Source organism: Myotis nattereri (assembly GCF_964212035.1).
Source record: "Myotis nattereri genome assembly, chromosome: 9".
NCBI classification, from domain to species: Eukaryota; Metazoa; Chordata; class Mammalia; order Chiroptera; family Vespertilionidae; genus Myotis; species Myotis nattereri.
The window spans coordinates 57297910-57316586 of record NC_138084.1 but is presented as its reverse complement, the minus strand read 5'-3'; the positions used below and the strand labels follow the sequence as shown (position 1 = coordinate 57316586).

The following is an 18677-nucleotide window of genomic DNA, read 5'->3' as shown; positions in this document are numbered from 1 at the left end:
ATACCTAGAAGTGGGATTTTAGAGTCATAAAGTAACTAAGTATATGTTTAACTTATAAGAAACTGACAAAATTGTTTTTCGAAAGTGGTTATGCCATTTTAAATTTCTACCAGACTGTCTGAGAGTTCAAGTTCCATGCCATTTTTTATTTTAGGGAATATTCAGTTATTTTGTCTCTTTCTGCCGCATGAGTGGAGTTAGTGCATTTTTAAAGAACCAGAACACACTTTGCCGATGAACAAGGTGGAAGTCTAAAATCAAACATTACATGAAAAGAAAGATGAAACACGGATTTTATCCTCAGACTTCCAGTAATACTTTTAATGGATGGCCACTTGGCTGACCTTACTATACCACTTCTTTCAGTGTTTCTGCTGCTGCTTGAATTGTAAAGGCTGCAATAGAAATGTGTTTCTTTACTTCTGCCCAGGCTGAACGTGGGTCTGCTTTATTTTCAATATCAAACATAGCATCATAGATCCCAGGAAATGATTCTCCAGCATATTTGTTGTGCCTACTTGGAGCAAAGATGATGTGCCTATTAGGAAAAAAAAACATAAGACAGGTTGAGCTGAAAACTATACAAATATATCTTATATGGCTTTTTTAAAATGTTCCCTTTTGTTAGATCACACATTAAGTAATCTTTCTCTCCTGGCATTCACTATTATTACTCCAAAATGAAGACATATAATTGATTTGAGATACTTATGTAACAGTATAATTTTAAGCAAAGAAAGGAGCTAAGAGCTGTCTCGTAAATCATATGTTACCAACCCATATGGTTGGAATGGACTAGGTTCTTTTAAGTTTGTGCATTAGTTGTCTAACTGCCTAGACTGCCACAGTGCTAGAAGGTATGTTTTATGGGTATGTATGTATGTATGTATATGTGTGTGTGTGTGTGTGTGTGTATATATACACACATATATATATACACATATATATACATATATATACACACATATATATACACACACATATACACACACACACACACATACATTTTATGGGTATATTTAGTGAGACAGAGAGGAGATCGAAAACGGTAATTTATCTTTGTGTTGCCCATTTAAGTCTTGCTATGGTTTCAAATGGCTCTTATTTACTAAAATGAGTGTAAGTGCTACACTGTAAGCATTGAAATAGTGACCTATATACAAGTTGAGGTATTAAAGATACGGGTCATAGATAGTCCTCAGTATACTTGCCCTCTTCTGGAGAATTGTGAAGGGAGAGTGTAGTAAAACATTGACAGAGGAATCAAACCTTGTTTGAATCATTGACCTGGCATCTAATACCTCTGTTGTCTTTGGCAAATTATCTAACTTCTCTAAACTTGCCCCATAAATATGCAATACAGTATTTTTAACTACAGTCATCATGCTGTACATTACATTCCCATGACTTAAGTTTGTAACTGCGAGTTTGTAACTTTTGACCACCTTCACCCATATGGCACATCCCCCACCCTCTGACAACCACCAATCTGTTCTCTGTATCTACGAGCTTGTTTGTGTGCGTGTGTGTGTGTGTTGTTTTGTTTTAATTCAATATATACGTCAGATCATATGGTATTGTCTGTGTCTGATGTATTTCTGTTGCATTGATTTGTGTGTGTTTTTCTGCCAATGCCATTCTGTTTTGATTGTAGGATAGTTTGATATCAGGGTGTGTGACACATCTTTGTTCTTTTTTCTTAGGATTGCTTTGGCTGTGCAGGGTCTTTTGGTCCCATACAAGTTGAACACTTTTTGTTCTATTTCTGTGAAAAAATGCCATTGGGGTTTTGATAAATATTGCATTCATTTTGTATATTGCTTTAGGGAATATGGACATTTTAATGATGCTACATCTTCCCATCCATGAGCATGAACTATTTATTTGAGTCATCTTTAATTTCCTTCAATATTTTATAGTTTTCATTGTACAGGTCTTTTCCTTCCATTCTTAAATTTATTCCTAGTGTTTTGTTTATTGCAGCTATAAATTGGATTGTTTTCTTCATTTCTAATAGTTCATTGTTTGTATATAGAAACACAAGTTTTTGTATATTGATTTTTTTTTTTTACCCTGCAGTATTAATGAATTTATTAGTCCTAACAGGTTTTGGTAGTCTTCAGGATTTTCTATAGTATGTTGAAGAATAAAAGTGGCGTGAATGGCCGTCTTTGTCTTATTCCTGAAAAGCTTTCAGCTTTTCACCACTCAGTATATGATAGCAGACTTGTTTATATATAGCCTTTTGTTATGTTGAGAGTTTTTATCCTAAATGGACGTTGAATTTTGTGAAACCCTTTTTCTGCATCTATTGAAATATGACGTTTATCCTTTTAATGTGGTGTATCACATTGATTTGCATATAGTAAACCACCCTGACATCGCTGGAATAAATACCACTTGATCGCGGTGTGTAATTCTTTGAACGCACTTTCGTATTTCATTTCCTAATTATTTTGCTGAGAATTTTTGTACCTATGTTCATCAGGATATTAGCCTCTAATTTTGTTTTCTTCTGATGTCCTTGTCTGGTTTTGGTGTCAGGATAGTGCTGAATTCATAAAATGAGTTTGAAAAGGTTGATATGTATTCTTTGATTTCTAGATTGGCCTATTGTTCAGTAGCATGTTTTTTAATCTCCACATATTTGTGAACTTTCCAGTTTTCTCTTGTAATTGATTTCTAGTGTCATACCATTGTGGTTGGGAAATTTGCTTGATATGATTTTAGATGTGTAAAACTTGTTTTGTGGCCTAATATATATTATCTATCCTTAAGAATGTTGAAAAAAAAAATGTATGTGCACTTAAGAAAAATGTGTTTTCTGTTGCTTTTGGATGGAATATTTTATATATATCACTTAAGGCTGATTTTGTCTGTTAATCTATCCATCCAAGTAAGTATGGTCTTGAAATCTCCGATATATATATACATATATATATATATATATATGCTCCTATATTGAGTGCATGTATGTATATATTTAGTTAGTTATTTATTCTTGAAGTCTGTCTTGGCTGATATTAGTAGAGCTACTCTGTTTCCTTTTGGTTTCCACATGTATGGTGTATCTTTTTCCATAAGTTTCAGTTTGTGTGAGTCCTTCTCAAGTGAGTCTTTTGATTGGAAAGTTCACGTTTAAAGTAAATATTGGTATGCACTCATTGCTATTGCTTTGCTGGCTGTTATCAGTTCTCTGTTGCTTCTCTTGTGGTTTGATGACTGTTGGTATGCTTAGCTTTCTTTCTCATTATCCTTGTGTATATACTGTAGGTTTTGCTTTGTGACTGCCATGAGGCTAACATACAGTAATTTATACTTTTATAAAAATGTATTTACTCTGCCACCAAACACAGATTTTATGGGGGTTTTTGTTTTATCCTCGTCCAAGGATATGTTTGATTTTTAGAGAGAAAAACATCGATGTTAGTTGCCTCCCATACATGCCTGACCGGGGATCAAATCCGCAACCTTTTGGTGTATGGGACGGCGCTCAAACCAACTGAGCCAGTCACTATGTTTTTGATGTCATATTTTACTACTTTTTTCATCTGTAAAAATGGGCCACGAGACACACAAGAGACTCTGGAGCACGGAAGAAAAGCATAAAGACAGCATCAGCCGTCCAGCATGTCTGATATGGTTTGCAGTTAACCCTTAGATGTGTGTTTAGTTGGAAACCTACCCCTCAGGCTGTAGTTGATAAACTTGCAGGCCTCTTTCACTGGAAGACTGTGCTCCTGGGCCTCATGCAGTGAGGGTGGGAGCTATTGAAGACCTGCCAGCATAAGCCCCACTAGCCATCCGGGCCAGGCAAGGTAGAGTTGCCCCTGGGCAGTAGCTACACAAATTGTGCCAGACAAAGGGTATACCCTCCTTTCTGGGAGAAACCACTAAGCTGGAGTGAGGCAGAAGGAGAGCACAAATATTGCTTCCACCAGCTTCCATCCCTGAGAGCAACTCCATATGCTTTCTCAGAAAGACGGGGGTGTGTAGTAACTTGTAGGTGGTGACCTCTAGAACCAAACCTTCCAGGCTGTTCCCTGGACAACAGCTATAAAAACCAGGACATGAGATACTGGTGCTTTGCAGCTCCAGAGAGGGAGAGCTTAAACATGGTGCCTGCCAGTAAGAGGAGGAAAAATGGCACCTATCATTTAGAATCAGAAACTCCATATTCTAGTTCACAACACATATGTAAGTGACTTCCAGGGTGTTTTCATCTGAATTAAGATGGTGAAAACTATTCTATAAGGCTGTTTATCATTAAATAACATTCACTATGTTGCCTTTCTTACAAATATTAAGATTAGTATTAACATTTAACTAATCCTAATAGTAAACACAGGATTTTCAAGTCTAGCTCTGCTATATACTAAGTATAACTTGGGCAAATTATTCTTTAAGCTTCAGGTTCCCCCAGAGGTAAATGGAGATTATAGTTGCTTTCACCCCCATAGGCTTGCAGATTTAAGGTATATAGAGGATTTAGGTCACAGAGACACTCAGTAAATGGCTGCTATTTTTATAAAATCATAAATAATATGAACTTAATGTTTGATACCAATGAAATATCCATTAGTTAAGTGTTTGCAATATATCATTTTAATCCTTTGCCTGTTATTATTTATAAGCAAAAATTCTAGGTGGAAAAATAGGCAATTCGTTCAGGGGAAACATGAAAATCATCTTCAAAAGCCTAAAATGTTAAATAAAAGTAAATCTAGATTTAATCTATTTGATTTTGGAGAAACTTGAAGAGGTAATAAGCGCCCCGTCCACCACCAGAAGATTCCAGTAGCAGCTGGATGTCCAGATACAGGCACACCGTGGAGACTTCGCAAGTTCCATTCCAGACCACCACAGCAGAGAGCTTTGCAGTCTTTTTTATAAATTGAAGGCAAAACCCTCTACCAGCAAAAAGGGCAACGTGTGTGAAGCTCAATACAATGAATGAGGTTTGCCTGTATCTGAGATCCTATAGAAAAGATTTCTGCAGAATATTGAACCATATGAGTTGGGAAATCCCCTTTAAGATGCTATGACTTTGTTGCGAAGAGTTCTTTTTTTAACTATGATTTACATCTACAGCAGAGCAATAAACAACATGAAATTATACTGTTTTGCATAAACTTTTTCATGTTCCTCTCGATACACGTATTTACCTTCCACTCACGTGATGGCAATCGTTGAAAGCAGTGTCCTTTAATGGAACACCTGCTGCTTCCTTACCTGTAGAACTTCCTCCCAGGTAAACCAAGGGGATCGATGAATGCTCTTTCCAGGAGCATCAGCTGGTCATTCACAATTCGCACTGCCATGGGACTTGGAGAACAAGAAACAGATCATTACACTCCTACCAGGGAGCCATATTTAAAAATATTAAATAAGGATAAGGCTGACCATAATTTGAGTAGCAGTGATTTAGCACTGAATGCTTTAAAATAGCAGGGGAACTTTACATTGGAAACTTACTTGCTAAGATCCACTTCTGTAAGTCTTCTGTGGAAATCTGAAGCAGCCTGTGAGAAGTTTTGTACAGCAGAAAATAAGGCGTCTTTCCAAAGAAGAAAAGCAAGAGGGAAATAAGTATAAGCGCTTCATCTTTCAGAGGTTCGCTTTCCTGCCCTCCCATTCCAGGTTGAGATGACTGAATAATATTGAAACCATGTTTTATACCGAGCCTCTGGCAGAGCCATGGAAATTGTTTAAAGTATTGTGACAAAGTGTCAGACAGAAAATGGCTAAATTGGTTCTTAAGAAAATAACTTTAAAGAATATAGGGCATATATAATTCACACTGCTACTAAGGACAGTAAGCCCTCACTTCACATCATTGATAGGTACTATAACTTTAAGCAAGGCAACATATAATGAAACCAGTTTTACCATAGGCTAACTGATAAAAACTAGACTTAAGGTCCATAGGCATTTATGTTTTAATGAAACAACATTATTAGAGGACCTACTGGGTAGTACATTCAGTTTAAGTATATTCAATATAAAAACAAGGTTTATTTAAGCCCTAGATATTCTATAAACTTTCATTTTTGTTGCTGTTTTAAACCATGTATAAATCTAATAGGTATGGGCACTAAGGACAAAGGGTTGAAGAAGAAATTTTAAAAGAAGCATAGAAATCAAGATAGATGAGAACTGAATGTGTTGCTGGGATTTAGTGACACAGGTGAATGAAACTTTGGCAAGAGCAATTTCACTGCAATAGTAGGAACATGAAGACAGTGCAGTGGTTTGGTTAATGGGAGGTAAAGAACTGGAGGTGGGGACTGTAAATCATCCATTTCTTAAGACATTTGAGGGACTATTTTTTTTCCTGGCACTAAATGAAAAATTTTGATTGTGAAGTAGGGCACATCAGGAGAGGAAATGTTTTTAAGATAGAAGAGATTATAATAATGTTTAACATTGATAAAGAATCACTAATATGAGATGGAAAATTTGGAAATATGGGGAGGAAGGTATTAATTAAGGACTAGGTTCTAGCTGTATGGTTTCTCTTATCAATTTGACTTACACAAGTTGGTAAAAGATAATTTGCCAAGAGGAAATCCGGGCATTTAGGTAGAGAACTGGATGCTGGATAGCCATGGACCTATGGATATCCATCTTGCTGTAGGCCCTGCTATGTCTATATTTTGTCTCTTATGTCTACACAGTTTTCTGTCTTTGCTTCATTTATTTCTAGATCTTAGTACCTGCTGCTCATCAGAACTTTCTGAAGAATACTAATTCCTATGTAATAATATTCAAAAGTCATTACTGACCTTTGTGCTCCTAAGGTAGTACTTTCTGTGTATCTTTATAATAACTTGTCCCTTGCATTTTGTCTTCTTCCCCACATGAGACTTTAAGCTCTGAGGACAATGTCTTAAACATCCATATGTAGTCCAGGAAATAATAATACTTGGTACACAATAGGCATTCAGTACAAATTTGATAATTACATTATATACTCATATACTCTCAGCATAATAAACCAGTAATAATAGGTAACATTTATGAGCATTAAGTGTCAGTCACCATTGTTTCTGTGTCAACTGAATCTCCACAGCAATCTTGGAAACATCGTATATTGTGTTACCATTTCACTCATAAGAAAACTGACAACACACAGGGCTCAAGTAACCTTCCCAAGGTCACAGTGAATAAATAGTAGAGCCAATATATGAACCACACCAATGCTACTACACTGTTTCATCCATGTTTTGTAGAACAGCAACCACAAAATGCCAGATGGACAATGAAAGAATGCTTAAAACTGTAAAAAAAAAAAAATCCCCCATGTAGACAAACATTAAAAGACATATGCAGTAATAATTATGTATATAGTGGAATTGGTTTTCTCTACTTTCCAATATTTGTGTGATGGTGTAGTGCATCTATATATTAGTCTTATAACAGGGAAAGCCCAACATTTGTAGCACAACCTTTAGCAAAATGGATTCAGCCTATAAATGCCAAATTAAATCAGTCTTTACTAGATGTTAAATTTTTTTTTTTCTAGAAGCCACAACTAATAAGTGAGACAGGGATAAACTCTAGGATGATACAAAATATCTTAAACCTCTTATAGATTATAGAATACCTGCTCAGTCATTTCTTACCAAATGATACTCCATGGTCTTTCAATTGTTGGTCGTGTTTCTTGGATAAATTGTAGATACTTGTTGCATAGTTTTTCAAAGCTTTTGCATAGTCTTGAATATTGAAAGGAATGATTTGAGAGTCTGCAAGCTCATAAACCAGTGCGCCTCGTAATTGAGCCACAGAGAGCTGTTTTTTAAACGTAGGGTCATAAAAATTTTCTACCAATTCAAACGTCTCATAAATTGTATGGTATACCGGGTAGCTGCTGTACTTCTCTGTTTTCTAAAGAAAGGTTGGGGGTGGGGGGGGTGGGAGGGGAGACCAAGTACAAACATTATATATTCAAATTGATTGCAGAAAATACAGCTATATGGCACTCTGAGTTTTATTGAAATGAAGCAAAAAAGTTACCATTCATTATATAATTTATGTAATCTTCATTCAAAATACTGCTTGGAAATTCTCCTTATTGTATTTCTGATAAGATTAAGGAGTTCATACTCCAGTTGCAAAGGAGCACACTTGACAGTTGGGAATGAAAGGTACTGGGCAGTTTAAGCTCCTTCCCTGTCTCCACAGTGTATAACCAAACGCCATTTACCCTGTTTAAGTCTTACCAAAATATTTTTATTTCTTAGGTCTTCCTTAACTTTAGTTTTTAGATATCTTCATTGCTATCAGGCTGTCATTTTCACTGCTTTTAGTTATCACTAAAAGGAATATCCTTCTGTCTAGTTGGTTTTAATCTGCATCGTCTTAGTAACTAGGTAACATTGTTCAGAATGATGACAGAGTATAAAAATGAAAGGGCAATGAAAGAGGTAAAGTATTAATGAGTATCATTATGCAAATGTATGCCTTTGAGTTATTCTACTTCATTCTTAGTTGTATTCTATATAAGCAAGATGTTATATTGCAAATATGATTTGAAAATTATTAAAATCTGGCAAATCTACTCAGCTCCTGCCAATTTGCAAAGCTATACATTGCTTTTCTTCACTCTAAGATTCAGTGTGATTTATGATAATTTATAACATAGGCAAGCAAACATGTTTTATATTGGCATATCTAAATATTTGCATATCATCAATGTGTTTGAATGGCGATCATGCAACCCAGGATCAAGTTAAAAATTCAAAGAAACCTGTTTTGTTGCCTATTCAAGAGCTTGGACGCAAATGACAGGCAGTATGGGAATGTGAAGAGAGGCTTGTAACAAAGAATCTTAGCTGCATTCCTTGTAACAGAAATGTTCTCCACCGGCACATTTTCTCCAGGAAAAGCACATCAAAACCTACCAGACTAGGAGCGTGAGATTTTCCAACAACGCCTGTGTCAGGAAAAGGATGTGAACTACTACTTAACACTGATCACTAGCTAAGTCTCTGACATTATTCGGTCAACTACTATAGCACTGAATAACTGGCAATGAAAATCACAAAACAACCCAAATTACTATCTAATCCATTTGCAAAGGGGCATGCAGTCTGTCTATCCCTGAAATTCTTTATAGGCCACATGTCCACCCAGTGCCTGTACAGAACAGTGAAATGACAGAATTCTTAACAAAAAGGATCTGGATGAGGTACTATGTATCCAAAATAAAATGGCTTACCCTATTCTTAGTGTAACGGGCTCTGCCTGATGCAATGCCAAGTCTCTGAAAATAAGCTTCAAAATCGCTTCCAGATCCCAGCTTGTTGATTCTAGATGTAGAATATAAATACACATACAGAGAGAGAATGCATAAATAATAGGAAGTTAAATAGATGGGGCAGTGAATCCCATCCCAAAAATAGAAGGAATTTAATGGCACATTTATAGGATTTAGGAAAAGGTATATCACCCCAAGACACTTTGGTGCTATCTGCTGGATATTGTTGTGATAAACATAAATCAGCATTGACCACAACCAGAGCTTAGCAATGCCACCAAAGACGGCAGTCTAGTGACTGCTGTCTTCCATATTCTCTGCATTTATGGTATTTGTTTAGAGGGGAAAATAAGATATGGTTCCTGCCCTCAGAATTATGGACTAATCAGAAAATGGCAATGAGGAAGTCTAATTACAGTATATTTCTTTGCATATAATTAAGAAACCACTATGCATATACATATGTATTACATGTAATAATGTAATCACATGGAAAACTAGTCATAATAGAACAGAATATAAAATTACATATGCATGAAGAACCTAACTATATACTTCTTCTAAATCTAAATTTTTTTTCTATTTAAGTATGTGAAACATTTATAATGGAAACACATTTAAACTTTCACAGGTGTATTTGGAATATGGAATGAAGCCATAAGCCACATCATCTGCTGCTTTTAGAAATAGCATTGAAGTAGAAAATATAAAATGAATTCAGGAAAACTGCTGTATGAGATGAACTAAGAAATACATTAATACTTAAAGTCTAAGTTGGTTAACAGGTATGACTAACAATTTGGTAGTTACTGATAATGCCCATTAATAAATTTAGAAACTAATAATCCATCATTTGTTTTTTAACTTCATCTTTATCATTTGAAGTTATAATGTTAAGTATTCAATACATGTCTAAATGAAATTTTGTATAAGAATGCAAAACAATGCTTAATAATGGAGCAAACTAATCTTGACTAAAATCTTGTGAAACTAGATCACTGCTCTACTGTGGGTTAAAAGACTTGGCTGTTCCGGCTGATCAGCACATCAAAGGCTGCACAGAGGAATCCTGTAGGATTGTCTTGACTCAGATTGTTGGTGAGGCACCTGCGCATTGCATGCCTGGGGAAAACAAGGGGCAAAGGGGAATTCATAATCTATCCTGTGGTAGAAAATATACAAACAAGTAACTTACCTAGGAAGGTTTGTATTTTCAGAGGAAGGGTCCTTTTCCAACCAGCTTTCATAAAGAGATTTACCCTGAAAACCGTCATCGGGGCTGGAGATCTGAAAAGAAATACTGGGAATTAGAAGCAGAAGCAACTGAATTTATGCCAACATAAAACCACATGTTAACATCAACTTCTAACAACATGTATGTTGATGCAGAAAAATATGCTTTTGGAAATAAGAAAAATATCCAGCCCAAATTCTTGTATATGATGCCTGCCTATTGGTAATTTTGCCTAATAACTAGGATAAAGTTTTCTGCTTATTTTAGTAAATTTTTACATAGAGGTTCATATTTTTAATAAATGCCATTTGGCAATTTAAATTCCTTTAGTAGGAAGTACTGGGGGAGGGAATTGATATAATATTTACTTTAGGGTAAATTGTTTTTGTCTGGGAAGAATTGCAAGAGTCCTCGGGCAACAGATCTAGGTTATGAAGCTGAGCTTGAAACTGTCACTATAAACCTTAGTTTTGTCACCAACCCTGGTGGTGGGTGAAGAGGAATGTTATTTTAGAAAGTCTGATTATATTTTAAAGCTGGGATTTGATATGTCTACATAACCTCAGATTTCTATTTGGGAATATTAAGAGCCTCTGTGTATACATAAACATTTTTATTACCCTCATTAAAAGAATACTTACAAACTTATACTTTGCTTTTCTTTGCTCTCAGAAAAAGCAGGGGCATGTGTTGGAAAAATGTGTTTGTGGAGTCTAACATCTAACCATCTCTATTTTAGATTCATATTATCTATCACACGTTTTGGTTGAAGTTTGTTCATTTATAACTGATTTGTTCAAAAATGGACCCAAGGCAGACCCTACTTACCAGCTCAGACACCTTTGGTGTCTTGCTTTAAACCCTAATTTTCTTACCTGTGGAAATGGGGAGAATGGTGCCCATCTCAACTTAATCATCTCTGCCGTCTTCTCTGGCCTTTATACAGAGTTGGTTATTCCCTCATCACCACATAGGAGGTCTTCAGCATACAGTCGAGTTACTGCACAGAGGCATCCCCTCCCTGCTAGCATGCTGCAGGGAAGTTCTGCTCATTTCCAGACAACTGCCTGGGATCTACTCAGCTCCTGCCAATTTGCAATAGCTGAGGTCCTGCTCCAGTTCCTACAATCTGCTTGGGTCAATTTCCCTGCAAAATTCTCTATTGTCTGGAATCAAGTCATCTCCGTCTCACACTAACCAGAACCCTGTCCGTTGGGCAGCCTGGATCAGATTTTTCTCTCTCGGCTATATGCACTGTCATAGTTGCTGACCCTCCTCCATTGCATGGACACGTTGTCCCATTTCTTCTATCAGATGGAGGCTCTTAAGCTCAGCCCTCCCAGCCCGGCCACTGTAGCTCAGTGGTTAAGCATCAACCTATGAACCAGGAGATCATGGTTCTGTTCCTGGTGAAGGCCCAGGTTGTGGGCTCGATCCCCAATAAGGGGCGTGCAGGAACATGTTCTCCCCCTCCCTCTCCAAAATAAAAATATATATATATTTTTAAATGGGTTGGGGGGAAGCTCAGCCTCCCCACCACCTTACCTTATAACACACATTAGAGGTTGATAAGCTTGTAATCTTCTGCTTACAAGAGAATAAAAGAGTCCTTTTTCTACTGAGTTTTGGTAGATTTGTCATGCTCCATTTCTCACCATCTTCCCACAACGTACTTTGTGCTTAGGTCATATTGAGCTACCTCCGTCCGGGTCAGGAAGTATGTTCTTTCATCCACACCTTTTGAGAGATCTGTGTCCTCTGCTTACGCCTTCTCCCTCACCTTCACATCCTTCCGTTCTACAGCCTAAGCATTAATTATTCTGTAAACATCCCCTGATGCTTCCCAACTTCCCCAGCTACCCTGGGACTTTAGGTTCTCTTCTGTAACTGTTCTTCATTGCATAGAGTATCCAATATTCCAGGGAACTGTAATTCCTCATTTATGGGTCTGTATCCTCTCTAGATTACAAAGTATTTGGATTCAGTGACCTTGTCATTTTATCATTGTTGCTGCTATAATTTATTTTATGGGACCTGGTAACTAGTAACCACTCAATAAATATTTGCTGAATGAATGAGCAGCCAAGGCAATCTCTGAGCCAACGCTTTTCCATTCCAGCTCAGCAGACACAATACAAACTTATTAGAACAGAGACGCTAGCAATGCTGTCTTAATTGTAATGTCACATAGTGTATTAGAGATCTTTGTTCTGACTTATTTACACAAATCAGCTATGTCTGTCACCAGTTTAAAAATAAGTACAGCTAGTTAAAAACTTATTCGCTGTTCCATTCATCAGAAAACATAAGACAGATCTACTTGTATACATACCTCTTTTGTCAGTTTATACACCAATTGGTAAAGAAGGGGTGTACAGTCAACTCTGAGAGTATAATTGCCTGAAAAATAAAGCAGAGTATTTTAATACTTTCCAATGAAATTCCAATCTATATTTAATTTTAACTTTATTTTCTAATTATAACTATATAACAAATTTCAATGGGATCACTCCCTGGGAATTAAAAATAGGGTGGAGCCCTGGCCAGATGGTTGATTAGAGCATTGTCCTGATATGCCAAGGTTGTGGGTTCAATCCCCAGGCAGGGCACAAAAATCAACCAATGAACTAATAAATAAGTGGAACAACAAATTGATCTCTCTCTCATGCTCCCCTTCTTTCTAAAAACCAATAAAAAAAAAATTTAGGCTGGAAATAGTTCTTCAGGAGCAAGAGAGACTGCAGTGCACTCTTCACAGAAGGTGTAAGTGGACTTTGGTGGCTAGGACAGCAGCTCCCATGTCGTAAGGGTCATTAATGCAGTGTCTCTTAGAGGGTGTTTAGTGGGAAAAATATATATATAATGGTAAGGCTACAGCATTCATTCAATTAGTATATGGCAAGACATTAGACAACAGCATGTCTAGAGAGAGTGGAAGAGAGGGATAGAGACAGAGAAACTCGATGTGAGAAGGGCACATTGATTGGGTGGCCTCCCACATGCGCCCCGACCAGAGCTGGGGTAGAACCTGCACCAATGTACATGCCCTTGACCAGAGTCAAACCCTCGGCCTTTCAGTCTGTGGGCCAACGCTCTAGCCACTGAGCCAAACCAGCTAGGACCAGAAAGTATTTCTGTGTGAAATATTCTGTAAACCACCTCTTCTGAAATATTTTAGCCAAATTCTTTTAATACCTCTATAGGAAGGACGTAGTTAATACTGGAGTTTTAAACAGGAATCCAAATGGTAAATATCCTAAAGAAATTAGGCTTGATAGCTTAATTATACATTAAATGTACCTTCAATCGATGAATCTGAGTTGACATAAGCGATGCTTCTCTCCTGGAGTGTTTTTGCATTCTCCTAAAATTGAAGCAAAGTTGTTACTTAATTCATAGTATTACAATTGTGGGAATGGAGACAAAATAAACGAGTATAAAAGTAGTCTGCAAATACTTTATGAATCAAATACCTATGCCTTCGACCATAATTTCTAAAAAATGCTGATAACTGGTTGGTTGACAACAACATAAATGAAATTAAAACAAGTAAGAAAAAGATAATGCTGCTGTAGATATTTATTTACAGCAATAGAGGCAGCCCCAGAGAAAAAGTACTTTCAAAGTGTGGTTCTTTGATTCCCTAAACCAGACAGAATATGAAGGGGCGAGGCTCCCAGATTCTGGGCCCCACCCCAGACCTAAGAATTGCTGAAAGCAAGGCTTGGAAATCTGTATTTTCCAAAAGGTGCCCTGGTAATCCTTACATGCACTAAAGTTTGAGATCCACTAATAATGGATACTCACATAAACGTATCATTTTAAGTGAAAAGTAAGGAAGTACAAAAAAATTGAAAAATAGAAAATTTCATTAATTTTTAAAGATAATTAGAAAATATGAACAAAAAAAGAGAAAGAGGAAGGCAGAAAAAAACTAGAGGGAGAAAAGGAAGGACCTTTAGGACAAACACAAGACTGTTTCTGACTTTCTCCCTCTCCACAACCCCCCAAGAAAGATTATGTAGAGAAGATGAATGTCACACACACGGGAATATGCGAGAGCACCTTTTATTCTCTCTCACTGCCTTACTTATAAGAACTTACTGTAATAAAAAACATTTAAAGCTGTGAGAGGTTAGGGCACAGTGAGGACTGCCACCTCTCCGCACTGCCCACACAGGCCACACGATAGTTACCTCTGCTGTGGGCAAGTATAGGGTTGGAGTTTCCATTATAACAGTTACATTAGAAATAAGGAAGATTTTTTAATTAATTAAATAAAGTATGCTGTAGAAAGCTAGAAACTGTTGAAATTATCTTTTCACCACATATTTAAATTAATGCAAAGCATAGTATTTTATATCTTAGATTTCTTTGATCTTTATTTTAAGCTGCTAACATTATAGAGACATGTATTTATGTATACACATATTCACATGAAATTACATATTTCTAAATGTAAACGACCTTAATAAAATTTGATTAATCTAAATAGTCAACTTTCAAAAAGCATGTTTGTAAAAGCAATGTAATAATAAAACTTTGTGATATAAAAATGAGTCAAAAGGATAAGTGATAGACCGGTAACTGTGTGTGTGATTTTACCCCCGTACTGATTTGATTCATATTATTTTAAAGTAAAGTTAAGAGAAAGTGAGTCAGGAGGAAAGCATTTTAAGAACTAGAGCCAATGTCAAGAATTGTTTGACATGTTTCAAACAACCCTATGAAATCTGGACTTATAAAAATACCTGGACTTATAAAAGACACACAGAGGAAAGTAGAGGGAGAGTAAGTGCTTATATAGTGCACATGCCTTTATAAGAACTGTGAGCTTACCTTGTACATTTAAGAACTTAGTTACTTGACAGAGAGGCTAAGGGGAAAAGATGAAAGAAGGCGGCCTAGGAGAGACACTAAAGGATAAAGCATTAAGAGCCAGTCACAAATGGAAATCATATCCGAAGAAAAAATAAATCTCAGAAAATCTAAAGTAAGGCAGTTACCTAAAGTAATGCTATGTACAAAATTACCACATACTCAACAATCTGGCACTTCTGTGAACAGTAAAATATACATATGGTTGCAATTTTATATGGAGTCTATACATGTGAAATTATAATCAAAGTCAAGACATCTTAATAGAAACTCTTGTTTTCTTAGAAGAATTCCAAGGAAACATCAAACACTTGAAGTTACTCTAGAGATCTGTACGAGTTTTTAGATAAGTCAATTCACTTGTCAGAAATAGCTCACTAGTTTTGACTATTTTCTGAACTTAAGAGATTTTAAGAGGTTATCCTGTCTTGCCAAACTGATGTGAAAGTAAAAACAAACTCTCGTTCTTAAGTTCTCTTGAGACTTTAGACTTTCTCCAGATCAAAGCCATATTAGGCAGTGGAACCTATTTGTGGACATCCGGAGGCACAGATGCTTGTTCCCGGGTGACCAAGAAAATAAGAACTTGTTTACCTCAGCCCATTCTGTGGATCCCAGAAGTCCAAATTCTTCTGCGTCCCAGCTGGCGAAAATGATAGTTCTCCGCGGTCTCCATCCTGTAATCATTGTTAACACACACGGTTAGGCACACCTGCCTAGAATGAAGGAGAGCGGTGCGTCACCTTCTGTCCTCACCCACCGAACATCACTTACCTCTACTCATCAGTTTCCCAAAACTCTGAGCAATTTCTTGTAAAGCAGCAGTGCCAGTGGTTGGGTCGATACCTCCAAACACCCAGGAATCCCGATGACCTCCCAGAATAACATACCTGTCTGGAAAAGAATGTGTTCAAAAGAACTACAACTTCGAATGCATTATAAATAGTTGTAATTGACGTGTTTTTTAAATTAAATTTCCTCTTGCTTGAGTTTCCTCCATAGGAAAGCATTCACGCTACAAGGGAGAGTCTTATTTTAGATTAGTACAAATATTTTTTCAAATGTAGTTGTTTTATATCAGCCAAAGAAAACATCAGATGTTGAGTAAAATGATCTTCTCTCTCTTTTAATGTTTGTAAAAACAAAGTGCTTTTAAAAATTCTCAGACTCACCGGGTTCCACAGATCCTCTGATAGTTCCGATTACGTTGTAAATCCTTGTAATTTTATTGTTATTATGAACATGCATTTTAACCTTCCTAGAATTTCAAAAGGAATAAATTACTTCACATAGAGCATTATCTCTAAAAGCTTTCTTTCAACATTTAATTATGAAACGTATCAGAAGTACAGAAAACTCTATAATTATAATAGTTCAATGAATTGCCATATAGCCACCACCTAAATTAAATAATGGTTAATATTGCTGAACCATTTGCAAGTTACAGACATCATGACATTTTACTCCTAACTACTTAAGCATGCACCTTACAGTAAGATTCTAAAAACTCAATATTTTGTATTCTTCCTCCCTATAACTATATTGACATTTAATTAAAATTCAAAGTAGTCTCTTATTCAAAATGTTTGGGACATTCATTCTAAAATGTTAAGTACGGGCTACTTAATTACAAACAGAAGGAATACAGCCATTGTGTATTTAAGGACAAGTAAGTCTCACATGTGTCTTTGTATTTACATTAATTTCTGCTCTTTAATAGTTTTCTTCAAGATTATTGAAGTAGTGTATCAGTTACAGAGCTGGCTCGGTGCTGCCAGTAAGAAGCATGACAAACTCTATGATTAAATGGAAATTGGGGAAGTGCCTATTAATATGTACAAGACAACCATACAATGAAACTCCCACCCAGGCCATCACTGTTGGTTCTGATTTAGGGAAATCTTTTAAATATTTATTCATGAATTATAATCAACTTAATTAGAATTCAAGGGAAAATACATTCCCCTTTCATGAATCAAAAACGACATGGGAAAATGCTGAGCCTTTTTCACAAGGGAACAAAATTTACCTATAGAGGGGTGCGGGGTGGGGGGAGTGGGGATCCCAGCAGTTTCTAATTTGTGGTTCATTTTTTAATGGAAGAACTAACAAGCTGTCAAAACCTATAAATTGTTAAGTGCAGATTCAGTTTTTTCCCCTTCAAAAGTATATTGCGCTTCTGGCTGCATATTTAACTTATGTGCAAATTCAACTAAAATGCTTTTGGGGGAAACTAATCAACGGTTGATGTTTTCTTTTGTGTGTTGTTGTTTTTTTCATCTTAAGTCACCAAGTAAAAGATTTATTTTTGCTGCTGATAAAAATGAATAGCACAGCCCTAGCTGCTTTGGCTCAGTGGATAGAGCATTGGCCTGCGGACTGAAGGGTCCCAGGCTTGATTCCAATCAAGTGCACATGCCCTGGTTGTGGGCTCCATCCCCAGCAGGGGGCGTGCAGGAGGCAGCCAAGCAATGATTCTTATGTTTCTATTTCTCCCCCTCTGAAATCAATAAAATATAGATATTTTTAAAATAGCGGGGGGGGGGGGGGGGGAGCAGAAACATGTTTCAACGTGTTTCTAAACATATGAGCCTAAAATCTATTAGTTAGAAACCCAAATTCATTGATATTATGTCACTAAATGAATTTAAAGAAAGTCAACAGTGAGGAATGAGAAAAAAATCTGTTATTTTTAATTAGAAAATTTTATTTTAATGAACATGAACAGAGGCTATCTGCTCAGATTCTCAAAAGAGCTCATCCACATCTTTAATTTTTATGTCTTTCTAATGTTTAGTACCACTGACTCCAAATGCCTAAATATCCACATGCTTTTCCTGTTATCACTTCAAACTCATCACGTTCTAAATCAGCTGAACTCTAGAATGTAGGCTCCATAGAGCAGGAATTTTTGCCTGTTTTATTTACTGCTGAATTCCCAGTACCCAGAATGGTGCGTGGGGTATAGAAAATGCTCAGTAAATATTTGTGAAATTTGCGGCCGGCATGGTTCCCTGGCTGAGCATCAACCTATAAACCAGGAGGTCATGGTTTGATTCCTGGTCAGGGAATATGCCTGGGTTGCTGCTTGGACCCTAGTAGGGGCCGTGCAGGAGGCAGCCAATCAGTGATACTCTCTCATCATTGATGTTTCTATCTATCCCTCTTCCTCTTTGAAATCAATAAAAAAAAATATTTTAAAAAATACTTTTTTTTAATAAATACACTCCTGTAAGGAAAAATTAAGACCTTAGTTCATCCATCAGAGTTACCTCTGACTATTACTGTCCTTAGACAATTTTA

General features: G+C 36.5%; 1 protein-coding gene across 1 annotated transcript in view; it reads right to left on the bottom strand.

Moving 5' to 3' along the window:
* Nucleotides 1-296: 296 nt before the first annotated feature.
* Nucleotides 297-18677, bottom strand: part of NAALAD2 (N-acetylated alpha-linked acidic dipeptidase 2) — a 39912-nt gene continuing 21531 nt past the window's right edge. The window contains exons 9-19 of the mRNA XM_081098454.1: nt 16547-16632; nt 16149-16268; nt 15969-16051; nt 13797-13860; nt 12829-12896; nt 10458-10549; nt 9224-9314; nt 7626-7890; nt 5476-5557; nt 5233-5325; nt 297-538 (exon numbers count right to left, since the gene is read on the bottom strand). Of these exons, the coding sequence (XP_080954580.1) occupies nt 349-538; nt 5233-5325; nt 5476-5557; nt 7626-7890; nt 9224-9314; nt 10458-10549; nt 12829-12896; nt 13797-13860; nt 15969-16051; nt 16149-16268; nt 16547-16632 (1234 nt within the window). The 3' untranslated portion in view covers nt 297-348. The remainder of the gene's footprint in view (nt 539-5232; nt 5326-5475; nt 5558-7625; nt 7891-9223; nt 9315-10457; nt 10550-12828; nt 12897-13796; nt 13861-15968; nt 16052-16148; nt 16269-16546; nt 16633-18677) is intronic.